The following is a 17,095-nucleotide window of genomic DNA, read 5'->3' as shown; positions in this document are numbered from 1 at the left end:
CCAAATACAGCTGTGCAAACGAACTGTCTTACATTTTCCTGTGAAATACCTGATGCTGCCTACTCAGGGGTATAGGATTAGTCATACACAGACAAGGGTCTGATCAAAAACTGTAGTAAGTATTTTCAATGCCCCTACAAATTCAAAGGTAAATGGGCATGTACAAAACTCTAGATAGCAGTGCAGTGAACAGCAACATCCAACTCAACATCATGTAATGCACTATCTATACATAAACAATTTATCTGTGTTGTAGTTGCTTTTCCAGATCCCTGGCAACTGCCAGGCTTCTAGACAAATGGAGTTGGCTCTCCTGAAATATGGCAAAAAACACAGCTCTCATGATTTTCATAAAAGAGGTGAGATTTAAACAGATAGCACTAGCAAACATATTTCTACCTCTGGCTACMCTAGTGCCAGCTGGTGACAAACTTCCTATGGTAATTTCCACTAAATCTTCATTTCAGAAATAAAATGGGAATATTATCAGTGAGTCTTTTACACTTTACAGAATATAAAAGCTCATATATCCCAAATCATTTGGTTAAATTATGAGACAGGATACATGAGAGAGTTAGGTTACTGGTATTACTCACCAAGTTTTGGAATACTTTTTCCAGTTTCATGTATACTGATTACCTGTCAATCATACTTATATGTAAGGCTCCATAGAGCTACAGTAAAGTTAAAAAAACAGATGAAAAAAATCAACAGAAGGTGTGTTTTGAAAAGAAACACATAGCTTTGGGGGTTAAGAACGAAAACAATTTTTTTGCATGCTTTTACAAGTTACGATGACAAACAGCCAGCCTCCTGAAAATAAGGGGACTTTCACTTTTGCCCAAATATGACTCTACACACTGCTCTCTGAGGCACTGACCCAGGGTAAACATAACAATTCTACAACTAATACTRAGGACGGCTCTATCCTAAGATGAGGAAGTCCTTGTATAATCTAAGCAGCTCTGCATATGCATTGGGAACAGGATGGTGATATGAGGAAGTATTAGCTGCCATTTGCTTGACCACCTTTGCCCTATTCAGCAGCAAACTGAGAGGCATGCAAACATATAACTTAAAACCAATAGCATTTATAAGAATGACTGATGATAGCAGCAATGAACAGCTTCACAAAGCAGGCTTTTTTTGGGGGGTGGGGTGGGGAGGGGAAGCTGTAGGTGTTATGTTTTCAATCCTTCCCTCCAATTAGGCACCAATTTATACGAGACTAAAATTGTATGCAGGAATAAACTTAACTCTTGTTCCACAGTTTAACAGCTTTTCCTGAAGCATCTGGAGCAGGTGGGAGCATGGGTCTAACATGATCTCAAAATGTAGGAAGGTACACATCTGTCAAATTTGAAAATCATCTGACAGACTTTTGCTGTTACATAAGTGCTATCAAATTAGACTGTTTTGATTTCAGGGTAGTCACTATTTTCCAAATTTGAACGGGAAAAGGAATAAACAGACTTCTAGTATCCCATAGCCCTTAACCATTGCATTGTTTTCAGATAAACCATTTTTATAAAATTGCAGGCAGTGAACTAGAGTGCATTGATCCAGCAATAAAATAAAATTCTTTTAAATATTCATTATTAAAAACAGTAGCACCAACTAAACCCATAAGCCAAATGAAACATGTCAAAAACATGTTTTCAACCTACTTGGTTTTGCACAGACTTTCACTTATTTTATAGTGCCTTCACTTCATAGTTGCTCAATTCATTCAGATGAACTGAAAAGTAAAACTTTCTGGTCTCATCTACACTTTAGAAAGCAGGATTCTAGCAGTTCTTAATATAAAAGTAAAAAATGGACTTAAAGGTGACGTGGGCAAAGAGCCAATACTACAGAATACTACAAACACTACAGAAAAGACAACAGAAGAACGGTTCACACAAACGGGAAGACAGACTACAGAAAAGGAGCCTATTGGGCCAYTTGTGCCTAAACTGTTTTCAATTCCTGACTTAGTCTAATATCTCTGTAATGTTCCCTCTTGCCAGCTCGGGAGAGAGCAAATCAAATGAGAGGAAATTGTAGTTTGGGAGAGGGGGGAAGGGGTTGTTTTGGTTTTGTTTTTTTAACTCTTATGCTCATAGAAATTGTGTCTCTAGATAGTCTTCACTGAAATAGTCCTAGGTAGTGTCTCAACCCTGAAGCTCTACGCTCCACTGCTAACAAATATTTGGTCAGAACATAGCAAAGAGGAGCAGGAAAAACACAGGCATCGGAGGAACATTATGTAAAGCTTTATAATTTTAAACACTGACCTACACTGATTTTTCTATAACTATTTAAGTATTCTTGGAAAAGTTAGACTCTAGGTAAGTGAAATTAAAAATAAGTTGAAAGTATCCAATCACATATCAAGTGTTTTTTACATAAGAAGACAGATGCATTACGCACATAAGAGACTTTAATCTCACCCTGGTTTAGGTCCTTTGAAAATACAAGTGATTGGTTTGTATTCTGAATGTACTGTACTTCCAGTACTTTGCTTCTGATTAGGCAGAGGCTTGACTGAACTGATCAACTGATCAAAACAGGGCAGGGGGGTAGGCTAGAAAGGACTTTTTTCAATACATGACATCATACTGCAAACTTTTTGTATGCAAATAGCTTAAGAATTTGTCACCAAAAAAAAAAAAAAAAAAAAGTCCTCCAGCTGTCTGTAATTGGCTTTAATATCTGCAGATTTAAGACTGACTTTATATAATGACCTCCAAAGTGCTGCTGATATCAAAGACAGGAACTGGCCAACAGAACACCAAAAGAACTAAGAAGAAAATTAAGCAAGAGAACATTTTAAAAGGTGTTTAAGGAAGTCACTGAGTGCCTTCCTACTTATACTAATCAAAACAGTCAGCGTAAAAATACTTGCAGGAAATCTTTAAAAACCAATAGCAAGACCACCATAGAAATGAAACTCTCATGGACACTGCATGCCTTTTCTTAAGCACTAAATCCAATTTTAATTTGCCACTTCTCCTAAGGTTCTAATTTAACTTGTAACTTCTCCCTTTTGTTTCTGCTTGAATAGCAGTGATTGCCTGATTTCTCAACGGGGACATAAAGGCTTACCCACAGAAATGCTGACCTCAGTCGCGGCACCCTAAGAGCCAGTCAAGCCTACACTGGGGAGGTTTCAGTGCAGTTAACACCAGCACAAGAGCCCCAAAGTAAAGTGGAATAAAGTTACCCTGATATAAAAAGTCACCCAGAACAATGTATGTCCCAGTTTCTATTTCACACAAGGCACGCCCATAGCTTTTGGCGCAGGTGAGATGTATTTGTAGTGGGAGCTCTGAGCAGCTAGATCAATAGGATAGGCTTCAAATACAGRTAAATCCTTAGAATCATATGACTGTGATACACACATACATACAACTATCCTAAATATCTTTCATGGCTACTGTCTCATAAAACAAAATGGTAAAAACGTGAAAAAATCCTTATTGCATTAGATGCTCCTTCTAGAAAGAATTTAAGAATATGTAATTTTAAGCACAGGGTTAAATACTTCCCCTAATATTAAGCCTTACTAGATCAGAGTCAGAGCTCATTAAATATATTACACTTAACCTTCATCAAAATAAATCCCAGACAGTTTGCCGGTTGTTCTTTTCACCATTCTTTAAGATATCAGAAGCTGACTCTGGAATAAAGTGACTTTATTCCAGAAAGCTTAGAACAGAGAAAAGGTTGGTGGTCTGAATGATATTCAAGCTAGATGCAGCCCACACAGTGATGAAGAATGAAGAACATATCATTGGTGCTGGCAGCTCCCATATAAATAGGAATGTGCTAATGCCTGACTTCTGTAAAAAGAATACCTTGCCCAGTTGCAAGTATACTTGAAAAAATTCCTTCTTTCGCTAGCCAATCTTGCAAGCATTCTGCAAATCACGGCTGCACTTGTTCTCTAAAGCCCAGTTTCTTGAGCTAAAATGTGATGATTTAAGAGATAGGGTGTTAATGCCTAGAATCTTCCAGCCCTATAGGCAACAGGGAACTTAAAAACTATTAAAACATTATTTGTTCTATAGGGATTACTTATTACACATTCAATTTAGTCAACCATGTCTGCTGAGAGGCACGCAAATCCCACCATAGCTAATTTAAGAACTTACCAATTTCCCTTGCAATTCTGACAGCTTCATCTGCATCCTGTAAAAGCAGGAAATGAGACCCAACGTTAATCCCATCAGCCATTGCACTGTGTCCTGAGGGCAGTCATATATTGCACTACTGTCTCCTCTGATTCATTTAATGTTTGATTTTACAACCTTCTGACCCTTTTCAGCCAGAGGAATGTAAAATTAATACCATAAGTGGAATGTAAATTCTACCTCATCATTATTATACTGAGAAACTCAAAGCAATGAGGAATCAGCTGACAGGAAACATAGCCAGGATCACAAAATGATTTTCTGCAGTCGTAGGAATTTAATGCTAGAATTTAGAAGTTTACAATCAATAATGGACCATAAATCAGATCGTTAAAGCTTGTCCACTGCCAGCTTGTTTCTGTCCTCTCAGGTATTTGTCATGTTTTCCTGGTTGTTGTCAGTAGGGGGAGTTGATTCTCTATTGTTTGGGGATGATTCAGATTTCAGAAATCTTGTAGAACTTCCTTAAAATGAAATCTTTCTTTCTACTCAGGAAAAATACACAATCGTTTTATTTACATTCTATTTTTTAGCCTAAAGACAAAAACAAACAAACAAAAAAAACCTCCCACCCTTAAATGCATCATTTTAAACTCTTAAAGTTACCTGAAATTAAAAGATTCACACAGTTTCCACAAAGAGTTTGTAGATACTACCGTATGACAATTACAAAAATTCTTTTGTCATTGCCACCTATTGCTTCAGCTGACTCACATCACTACAACCACGGAACAGAAAACATAATACAGAAAAAAAGTTTCCAGGGAAGTCAGAGATTAAAACATAAAGTACTTGAACTTCTCATGTTTTAATAACCAAATCTCTTCTGCAGTCGTTAATTCTGCTTCTTTTAAAGGAACACAATACTAAAAAGTAAAGAGGTTAAACAGTGGCATGGGTTAACTTCGAAAATTCCATCCAAATTTGCTAATATTTATACTATTTCATGACATAGATTAAGAAATTTGTAGAGAAGGCAGTAATGTCTGGAAACCACCAGCTGCTAAGTGCGTCTGAAGCTAAGGGGGTTGACTTATGAACATTAAAATGAAACCTGATACTTTTAAAGCTTTCAAGGCAATCCATTTTAAAAGCACACAGGTCAGAACTTTAAAAAAAAATGCATAAGAAATGTTCATACCTGGTTCATTTATGTCTGATAATAAAACAAAATCCTCTTTAAAAGTCTTCAGTACCTAGTAACAGCCCCATGAAGAATAAGGGGGCTGGCAGGGGAAGTTGTCAGAAAATTTAATTTCCTTTCATTAGCTAGTCTGCTCCACAAATCGGTGCTTGTTAAGTTCAAAGCAGTCCTGAAAGCAACATCAGTTTTAAGTCTTTTTACTCCAGTCACATCTGTTAATGAGATTTTTCCAAGTAACAATTGTTTTTAAGTCAGAGATAAATCTAGGGGAAAAAAAAAATCCTCCCCCAAAAATCAGGGTTTACTGTTTTATTACACCTTGCTGCTTTCCGTGACCCTGTACCCTCCAAATTTTAGCTTAAAGGGATAAAAATGCATGAAAAGGGTCATTTAAGAATGTTAGTGGTTTCCACACATTGAGTTTGAAGGTTCTTTGTTCCTGCCTGTGACAGTTATGCGAGAATACTTCCCCTTAATAGCCTCTCTGTCAGGAAGTGTTAAACCTGCCAAATGCAGACAATTAGAGCSTCTTGAACAAAATGCAGGAAGAGTGATGACTGACGAAGAGCCACGATTATACTCGAGAAGGAAACTTTTACATTTCTTTTCTCTTGCAAATTCAGTCATATATTTGCAAAATAGAATTAAGAGGGGGGAAGCAGAGAAGGCAATTTTTTTTCACTTAGTTACCTGCAAACAAGTGGCTGACTGATACATTGCAAGTCCACAGGAAGGCAAGCTACAAATCATCGCAGGATAACTTTTCACAGCCACAGTATTTACACACGTGTACACGCGCTTTAGTAAGAAACGGCATCATATCAGAAGCACTAAGTGCCTCGGTTCTAGCTTGAAAGAACCGGTAACAGATTCAAGACGTCTGCCCAGCACGGCTATCATTAATTTACACTATTTCAACATCTGTTACTTTTACAGTGATAATGTATTAGAACTCAGGATCTCTGCTATGTATACACAAATTCTCCAGCCTTCAAAGACTATTTCTGAAATCGAAAACAAAAATATGCTGATAYGCTGTACTTTAAAGACAAAAACAATCCAAAAAAATCATAAACAACTGACATATGCAAATCTTTGGTAAGAATCTTTTGATCTCTTTCCCAGAAACAGTAAGTTTAATACCATGCGTCTCACCTCCACGTCACATAAACGTGCCAACAGTCTGAGTGCTTATAAAACCTTACGACAGTTGTTTTACATTTTTAGTGCAGGGTACTTATGATAAATGCTTGACATATTTGCTATAGGGGACAAAAAAACTAAAGCAAAAAAACACTTGTGTGTGTGCTACACACAAGACCATATGTGGAAAATGTACAAAGAAAACACTGGTATTAAAAGCATTTTAAAGTAATTTAATGGACTTCATCTCTCTTTTGCAAAGCCTTCATTGACATATTACTGTTTCCTGTAAAAACACATTAGCTACACTGCCATTTTCTCAAAATAAACTGGAGACTGTAAAGAATTATATAATTCTAGCACAATCTGATCGTATAAATAAAATATGTTCAAGATATGCTACAAGTTTATAAAAATCATAAAAGTTAAGAAGACATCATACTATGTTTTTATGAATGGCTGATTTTATCTTTAAATTAGAGACATAAAACATTTTTTTCTCATTTAAAATAATATTTTCCAATCTGCAAATTTCATGTACATGTCTGCTAGGTACCAGCAGGTGGAGAAATTAAAAAAAAAAGAAAAAAAGAAAAGACTATTCCAATGTAGAGGACTACCATGATGAAATTTAGAGTTTTCTAGAGCTATAAAACACCATTAATTATGAAGAGCTACATAATAGCTTTCACAGCTGAGGATGTTGGGTCTGGAGAATCTCCAAATAAAAGTCATGACTAAGCTCCAACAGTCTCCCCAGCAGTACAGTGATCACTTTAGTATCAGACCCCAATGCAAGAATGTCTGAAACAGATACCCCAAATTTAAGTAAAGTAAATTCATAGCCTTGCTGAAAACCTTCAACATATCCACAGACATCAATGAAACCAAGAAGTCACTCAGAGACGATTAGCCTTCTGGTTCAATATCCAGCTATGTTATATCAACCATAAAAACAAACTGGCTCTACATGGTGAAACAAAACAAAACCTTTCTTCCCTTTCCATTCCTCTGCCAATTTTTCACCACCATATCTCCTCAAACTCATTACTCATTCTCCACTTACTTCTTGTCACTTATTCCTCTTTTAACTATTTAGAGACTACATCTTTTCAGCGCTCACTTTGCTATAGCCACTGCTCATGTAGATTAACTTTTTTTTTCCCCTGTGATCACCATCTCTCCTAATCAAGTTTTAGGAAACTAATTGCAGCTAGAAGCTTTGAACTGAACTCCTTTTGAAAGTTTTTGTTGTCTCTCTAGCGGATAGCATCAGATTCAGGTTCTTTACATACGTCCATTGGGTAACTCTTGCCTCAGTYAATAGCTCTGTTCTAGTGAAACTGAACTGTGAAAGAGAAGAAAATTACTCTTCAAACTACCTTCTCTATTCTCATTCCACCTCTTTCCATTCTCAGTTTCACACTTACCTACTTTCTTGGTCTAATATGAAAACAGTTGGTTGTGTCTGTTATGCCAAGCATCCTYTTCTTCCTTCCAGGTTCTTAAAGTACAATCTTGAAGGGTTCCTTTCTATTGTAATTTCTGCTGACTTGGAATTTCTCAGCAAACAGCTTCTCCAAGACATTATTACAAGAGCTTAAAAACTCCATTTGATCATTACATCTAAATGCCAAGAAATATAAGGAAGAGGAAAAAACTTGCCCTTTATTTGTGAAGGATCTGTGTATGTGCAGCACTATTTAAGTGCCTGATAAAGAGATAACTCTTGAATTAACAAAGTTTTTCAGTGCAATCCTGAACTGAACAATGAAGCACTAGAAGTTGTTACCCTTTATGCTCACTTTAACTATTCATTCACAAAGAATGGATGCACAATTGATCTTTCTTAACTTCTGTCATTRTCGTCACATAGGCATGAAAGCTGTTTCTTTCCAAGCATTATTAGATTCTATTGGAAAGACAAAGCCATCTCTAACCAATTCAAGTATCAAGTAGACACTTAACTCCCTCTTAAGATTTGTAAAATTTGTTTCTCAAAAAAAAGACCCCTGAAGGATTTTGAAAGCCCCTTAACTCTGACTAAAACAGGTGTCCCACAGAATAGCAGAAATACTATACAGTCTCCAGTTTCTCATGGACAGCTCTTCTGATTGTATTTGATACCACACCCTTCACTGGCAGAATTGGCAGAACAGTACAACAAGCTCTAATCAAATATCAACCATCCTATATGATCTCATTGCTCAGGTATTCATCTCAGCAAAGGCAACAATACCGCAGAAAGAAGATCAGAGGACAAACGTGAGCATATATTTAGATCTATAGCAAGGATGAGAATATCAGGTATCAGAAGTTCTGTTTCCTAGAACTGGTAACCAAAGCACTGGTTAACTATTTCATCTAGGAGATGAAACATATAGTTTCCAGTTGGAAACTGTAACACTGGCAATGTCTTTGGACACTCTCTTTCTGATTTGACAGGCCCACCACAACTTTTTAAAATAGTGTTCTTCTGTATCAACTATCTTCAGCTTTTTACAGGACAACCAGAACTAGTGCATAGCTGTGATACGTGAAATTTTCTATCATAAGTACCAAATAGTTCTCTAGTACATTCTAATCTCACAGCCATTTCATGATTTTAATCATTCTCTCTCACTAGCCAAGGTCTCCAGACATCATCATAGGAACAGTTAACTTCGTGGAAAGTTACTCACTTTACATTCTATTAAACTTTTTTTTTTCCCTGAGAGAGTTTAAATATAATTTAACTGATACAACACTGAACACTGTTGTCCTGGTATATGTTGCTCCTTAAAGCACATTCTGCATTCCATCAACACGCTCAGTTGTTCCCAATTATACTGAATGCCTTATTTCATCATGTAAATAAGATTTATGAAGATCAGAGGTCAACGTCAATATCATAAATGAAACTTGAAAAGCTTTTCTCCAACTACATTGAAACATGCTGTTGTTGAAATAGATTCTCACCTTTCCAGTGACTCAAAGTTTTACTCAAATTTTATTTGAAAAAAACTAACTTGAAGGTAAGTGTCAAGCATAAAAAGTATCAGCCCAGAAGATAAGATCAAATACTCAGAATATCTAGGCGTATACACTTAAGGTTTTAAAGGGAAGGAAAAAAAAAAAAGCAATTATATCTACATTAGCACTGATTACATCAGAATACACTGGAAAGCTTAAGAGAAGCCAACATACAATCACTGTAGCATAAGACAAACTAAAACCAACACATACTTTATTTTATCACACAGAATACAAAAAAAACCCAAAATATTTTAGAAAAAGATCATGCCTTCTAAAAGCCCAGAAGAATCTGAGCTGTAGATTCGGCCAAAAAGACAGCCCTTTCCCCTCCCCTCCAAATTTGGTCATGTAGATTTGGACAATTTCCCCCACCACCAATGAGCTTTGCAACATGCGGAAATTCACAACACCAACACAGACCATAAAATGGAAACACCATGTTTTGTAGCAAACTTCATTGCAATTGAAAAATTTTGCTAGCAATGTGTCAGATTAACTTTGGCAATTGTTGGCCAAGACCTTGGCATAAAGTAAAAATRAAGAACTGAGAAACATAAAGCATACATGCAGGCATACATGTAAATGGAACATATGATACATTAAACACACTTACCTGCCTTAATGTTAAATTTCAAAACAAAATTTTAGGGACTCCATAATATTTGTAAGCAGTCCTTAACACATTGTCTGTTATGAAGCATTCTTCCTAGAACTTTCCTCTTCGAAAACATTCTTGCTAGTAAAAATCTATACCCTGCAATTTTTAATTGCATATCTTATTGAAAAAAAAATAAATTTATTATTACATTTTTCATCACATCTTTGAGAATGTATTTCAATTTAGACACTGATTCTACAGCAGGAAGAAGTAGTTAAATGATTTCTCACCTTGACTACCCCATCAAAGCCAGGAATTGTGTTGACCTTTGCATTCTTGGCTAACAATTTGCTTTCAATCTTGTCTCCCATAGCCTGAATAGCATGCGTGTCAGGTCCAATGAAGGTGACACCTTCCGATGCCTGCAGAGACAATGAAGGTTTAAGTTTAGGAGACAAACTGAAAATCAACAACCCTAGGCAGGCGTTGTCTGGAGTTTAGAAGAGAAAAAACAAATTCATTAATGAAACAATGTTTAGAAAATATAGTAATCTGTTTATGTAACAACTTAATGAAATACAAGCATCATTTCAGCCAGTTCACTATGTGTATGACCTTGTAAAACTATGTATGCATACAGATTCAAAGCCTCTATAATTAGCATTTGTATAAATCAAAGTCAGGCCAAAGAAAAATAGCTGAAAGTCGAAGTATTCCAGCCTGAAAGTTAGAAATCTCCCTTGAGAAAGCAGAGGCCAGCTAACTTGCAATTGAAATAGCCCAAGTGATTTACAAAGATATGTTGGCTAAATTGTAGTTGAAAATTTCATTATGCATTCTTTAAAGTAGATCACGATGAAGTATTAGGATGAAAGAAGAGTCTCTTACTCAACATTTATAAATACCTTGATAATAAGCTAATAAAGACAATAAAATTTKTCTGAATCCTGCAGACAACTCTTTGCCAATATGCATGTGGAGACAGRTTAGCATAAAATACTTTATATGTAGATAGAATGTTGAATTGAGTTTCTTTCTCCTATTTCTCTATGCTAGCAATAGACTTGAACGATCAAGTATATACACTTTTTTTAAACATCTCTCAAAGGTCAATTTTACACAGAGCTACAGGCAATTCCATCAGAACCGTTTCAGTGAAAGATAGTGGCATATCAACAAGTGCATACATATTTCAGAAAATTTATGTCTTTTCTGCCACAGAAAAAAAGCCATAACAATGATTTTAATATTTTAAATAGAGATTATAGCATTGTAATTAAACCATAAAAAGAATAAGCATGCTAGCCTTGCACATTTTTTCAATCTATTTCATTGATTTCTGTCCAATTTTAGATGCCTTTAATTGAACTGATCAGCATAGAAACAAGTTATTCCCAGCTGAAAGGCAGTTTACTTCATATGAACCCTAGTGCTATGGCAAACATTCAACACCTTATACTAGAATTTGCATCTTAATGTTTCACTGAGGTGTCTGCTGCATACATTAAGATTGCCAGATAGTCATTAACAATAAAAATATAATAACTTGCTAGAGCTTTGTGTGTTTATGTAACAGTAGTACATGACCACAGAGCACCTTAAATCATAAGAAAAAAAGATACTGTCAAGTTTTGGGGCAATGTCCTGTCCATGATTTCTTAAGAACTGAGACCTTCCAACATGCTTAGGTGTCACTGTTTTCATAGTCAGCAGCTTATGGCAGGGACAATATAACAGCAGAAGGTCTACACAGACAACTTCCTGTCGTCCTAGTTAAAGGGGTGCTACAATGGTTCAGGCAACAGAGAAAAGACCAGATAATAAATATTACAGACACACTAGGAAGCTCAATGCAAAGACATCTAAACTAAATGCAGAGCATCAGTTCAGCTACATCAAAGGCTTGTTAGCTTCAATTTACCATGAACCATCTGGGTTTTCATCTCAGCCCACCTTTTCTCTACTACAGTAGGTTTATTAGCTCAGCAACTCAGAATATATCAAGTTGATGAATAGCTGTCTTACAAACACAAGGAATACTACATTAGGAGGAAAGACGGGAAAGAGGGGCAGACACAAGGAGGTAGATCTAATATTTTAACACCTAAAGATCTGAAATACTAAAAGAATTAATTTTTAAAAGGAGAAGAGAAGAAAGGAGTTATTTGAAAGCATACCAACACATTGTTTGGAACTGAACATTTTGGACTGAACATTTTGGAACTGAACATTTTAGAAATAATAACAGATTGCAACCTGAAAACAGGTACTTCATTCCCTTGTAACAACCATGTTTTAAATAGGGTGCCTCCATCTACTTGGAGGGAAGGCAGTTATCTCTTCTGCCATTAGACCAATCTCAAAAAGCCTTGTTGAAAAGGTTCCCCCTTGTATCAGTCACAGCCTGAACATACTTTATTTCCACAATTTCTCCCACAATACTGGCAGTGGCATTTAGCAGGCTGCAAATTCAAGCCTTGCCCACTACTGCTTCCTCTCCACACACTGCTCTCCAAGACTACCATCAAAAACACGGGCTCGCCTGAGGTCATCAAGATAGTGGATCCAAACTTTTTCTTGTCTGAACAGACCATTCAAGGCTTCCAACTTCACAGTCTATTTCCAGTACTCAACTGCCACCTCTTACATTTTTTACCCATCTCTTCCTCGTCTGACTTTCTCCTGTGAGAAAATGTTGAGATTTTCATTCAGGCTGCAGGTCACAGGAGAGAATGGGAACCATCTTCAGAGCACTAGCAAGAATCCAGCTTTTCAGTAAGAGAGAGACACCTTGCTCAGCTTGCTTTCTCCTTTCATTGCCTTGTGGTAAAGACATTCAAAGTGCCCAGTTCACTCCCTGCTCCCATCTAAGCAGGTAGTTGAGTGAGAAGAGAATAGCTCCATCTAGGAGTGAGATTCATGAACCACCTGAGAAGGAACGCTACAGGTCATTCAGAAAATGAATCGGTTGCAACCACTGTATATTAAATAAATCTGTTCAGAGCTGTAATAACCCACGTGGACACAACCAATACTTCTTATTACAAAGTGACTCTGTGGCACGTTATCTTGTATTTATATTACTTTAATGCAAATACTTCACCTGATGCAATCTAGAACTTCGTCTTCTCAAAATGTGTATTCTTTATGCCCAGAGTTGACAAGTTGCCACTTGTCTACACATGCACCTCTTAGATTTCACTGCTCTGAACCTTTGTACCTTAAACAGAACTGTTCTTTTCTATTTTGAACAAGAGCAGTTTAGTACCACTGGCTATTCCCCCACTTCCCTGGTTAGTTCACTTCATCCAATTATCTCCAGGAATCCAAAGCAAAATTTAATTCAATGGTGAGATCACAAGATACCTGGACACAAAGTCAGCATGCTATTTTCTGCAAGCCATAAATCATCAGTAAATTAAGACCTACCAAGACAGATCCACTCTGCCCCATCTCTTCCTCATCTGACTTTCTCCTGTCAGAAAATGTTCATYCAGGCTGCACCTCCTAAATAGAAAAGGGGTGCATTCTTTGACATGACTTGCTGCTAATTCTAGCTAAGCTCACAGAAAAGACTTTCTGTCAGCTTAAGGCACTAGTGGACAAACTCATACAAGTCTTGTGACAGCAATTTAAGGCACCATCACTTTAAGCTGCTTCCTGTAGCCCTCTGCCAAAGCTTGTCAGCTCATCTCCAAAAAAGCACCCTAGCTTCTTCAATGTCAATATTGGGGGATGGGGAAGAGTTTTCAAAACTCTGGTACCTGATATAAAGAAATGCCAAAAATAGAACACCAAGAAAGGATGTGGAAATATCATTTTCAGTTGCCATAAACATTAATCAGCACTCATCCATTAGCACCCTCAGTTCATGAAGCACAAAAGTGGTGCAACTGTGCCAGAAAATTTCCAATGCAGCTAGTCCATCCACACAGACAGCTCTGCCAAGGTAGCAACAAGCATTAACCCTGCATACACACAAAAACTTACACATTACATAGCAAATTCTTCCACGTGTTCACACATACAGTGTACTCCAATCTTGAAGATAAAAAGACTTGACTGCAAGGGAGCATGCCAAGTTTTCCCATAAACATAGAATACTATGCACTTTTATCTTCTTTAGAAATGTACCAGCAATTGCTGCATTGCTGCTCTACTTTGCATAGCCAAAGGTAGACTAACAACAAGAGAGAGTATTAGACAAAAGAATGATTTCATAATACATTTATGTCTACCACGTTAATCCTTCTTTTGACTAAAAATAGATTTTGAAGAGATTTCCCCTTCACCTCTATTTTTGAAGGCAGTAACGGTTTAATTACAGTGCCATAAAAATCACAGTTTATTCTTTTTCTTTCTTTAAGCCATACAATAGCTTTAGTCTACCCTCAGGAGTATGCAGGACAGTGATTATAATAAAAAACAAAAGAATGATGTCAAAATAAGACAAAGTAACAGCAAGATTTGGAAAATCTATTTGGGGCTTCTACGTTTGAGCTGTATGGTGAACTTCAGTCTCACTGCACTGGACCTATGGCTGCATAAATCTCCATCCCCCTGATATTTGGAAAGGACTTGTCAATCTGATATAACCCTGTTGGCATGAGGTAACTAAAGTGACCAATCCTAAAGAAGGGATTCCTTTGCGTATCCTACTTGAATTTATCAGTGCTGATTCGCAATTACTGTGTTTTACAGCAAGAAGTAGATCTTGCCTCAATGACAGCATAAGTAAGACTGAAGATAGGAAAGCACGAAGGAGCAAAAAAGGTACAAGTAGCTTTTGTACACATATGAAAACATGTATATGTCCACATATAAAAACTTTTTAATACAGTAATTACTAACCGTTTGCAACACGCATTATTCTGTGGCTTATGATCACATGGCAAAAACGAGCCAAATAACTGCTAGGTCTCTCAACACTACGGGAAATGAACTATTCCAAAACAAGCAATACTTAAATTTTCACCGTCTTGCTACATTAGTTAAAGGACAATTAAGTACACTTTTTGGCAACCTCATTCAAGCCAAGATGTTTGAGCCTGCACATAACCAGCTTAACACAGGCAGCTCCAGCAAACAAGGAGATATCCTCAGTCACTACAGGAAAAATCATCTAGGTATCAAGAATCTTAGGTCATCTCTCCTTCCACTCAAGCCACACTGATATGGTAAAGAACCACTTCAAGTGCCCATCTGCTTCCATGTGCAAGAACCCCTATAATTATATCATCACACAGAAGTAATGGCAATAACACGAGCTTTGTGCTTGTTCATTCCTGGTGCCTGAAACAGTCTTGGGAAAGCGTTTCTCTTCTCTGAGGAAGAAATGGCTGACAGGCTGGAAGGATCTCAGGAGTGATCACAGCTGTTCTACCTCACTGAAAATAAACTCTTCTATGCAAGCACAGAGCTAATTTTAAACATGTTCATGAAATTTACAGGAGAACCCAAACAACCTGTTACACATAGCTATCTGATAGATTCACAAACTAAGATTTACAAATGAAGCTTTTGGGTTACTCAGATTCAGGATGCTGCATAGGAGAATGCAGGCAGTAATGGTAATTTACTCAGAAGAAAGGGTCTTGAAAACCCCAGTGCTTCCAGTTTGATAAGCTCAGAGGCTGCAGTCTATCAGGAGTGACTCGAGAAGCAACTCAACTCAGCCTGGTTGCTTCTCCTTTATTCTCTTTCCTTCCTCTCCTGCATATCCCTTCCCACAGTGTTCTCCTTCTCMAGGGCAGGCTGTGGCACTGCTCAGCCGACCTAGCTGACTGACATGACAGAGGATGGCCTAGGTTTTTTAAAAATTGTTTTCCATGGCTATACTGTGTTAAACCTAACAAAGCACCTTTATGGGCACTGGAAGCAGTACAAGTAGTGGGAGCAGGCACCAGACAACAGTGAGGCAGGAGCAAGAACTTTGGGGACTTCCGTTTCTTTTTAGTTTGTTTATCTGTTTTTGTTTTGGTAGCACTTCCTCTCAGGTGTGCAATGGGGAGAGGGGTGTCTGAAGGTGCTGCCAAGTCAGACTACTCTTGTGTTTCGGTCTGCATTTCTGTTTTAAGGCTTGTTTTAAAATAAAATGTTACTCCTCTGAGGAGCACTGTGTTTGAGCCTTCAAATCACTGCTTGTATCACCTCTGACGTATGCTGTCAAGCAGTGGAACAGCTGAGGAGCAGAAGAGAGCCAGAAGTAAAATTCTGTTGCAGTTAACAGAAAAGCATGATCAGCAGCAAGCATGAGTAACAATTTAACCATATTTACTCAAAAAGTTGGTGAATAATATTTTGAAGGAAAGCCCATAGATAAGAACCCCAGTGGATACTGGTATCATAGGTCTAATTTGCAAAGAGGTTGTATTCCAGTCTCCAAGTTTCCATCATCCTTTCCTTACAGGAAAATCTGTAAAAGGATTCAATGAAACCGTAATATTTAAAGCTTTAAAAGCTAGGTCCACCAACGCTTTCACAGCCATCAAATCTTTCAGGGAGACTTTTGGAAAAGCAAATGATCAATGGGTTCTACTACTGTTAAATGTTCACAGACACTGAGAAGTATCTACTGGTAGAGGTTAACACCCAGATAAATGGACCACCTCTGTATCAGAATGCATGCAGCTGATGAATCCTCTTTCACTGCTGTACTAGGGGAAAATTGGCTCAATTTTTCCAACCTGAGTACACTGGCAGAAGAGCCAGTCAAGGAAGCAGATCCCCTGGGGAAGAGAGGGGGCCAAAGTCTGGTAATTACTGAGTTCCAGAAGAAGTGGCAGCTGCCACAGGTAAGGGCTCCCACCTACAGCAAGAATTGACAGCTCACTAGAAGGAAACAGGCCTGTACAAGCAACTGTCTGCAGTCACATATGAAGCAGAGGAGATAAGTGGCACAGCTCAAGAATGACCAGACAGGCTAGCTCAGCTCTAAAACATCAGAAGTCACACACGCTAAAAACAGAGATGCAAGAGAGGTTTAAACAAACCAGAAAACCATGCAGAGGGGAATTCCAA

The 17,095-nt window shown here is 37.5% G+C and overlaps 1 protein-coding gene across 1 annotated transcript in view; it reads right to left on the bottom strand.

Annotated features, from left to right (window-relative positions):
* The window catches only part of PCCA (propionyl-CoA carboxylase subunit alpha), a 287,460-nt gene that overhangs the window by 200,752 nt on the left and 69,613 nt on the right, over positions 1-17,095 (bottom strand). Inside the window, exons 6-7 of the mRNA XM_085305994.1 lie at positions 10,366-10,497; positions 4,137-4,173 (exon numbers count right to left, since the gene is read on the bottom strand). Of these exons, the coding sequence (XP_085162120.1) occupies positions 4,137-4,173; positions 10,366-10,497 (169 nt within the window). The remainder of the gene's footprint in view (positions 1-4,136; positions 4,174-10,365; positions 10,498-17,095) is intronic.

This window comes from Rhea americana, unplaced genomic scaffold (genome assembly GCF_003343005.1).
Source record: "Rhea americana isolate MKP2758 unplaced genomic scaffold, rheAme1 scaffold_23, whole genome shotgun sequence".
Lineage (NCBI taxonomy): Eukaryota > Metazoa > Chordata > Aves > Rheiformes > Rheidae > Rhea > Rhea americana.
Note: the sequence above shows the minus strand (reverse complement) of the source record. Positions and strands in the feature narration are given on the sequence as shown.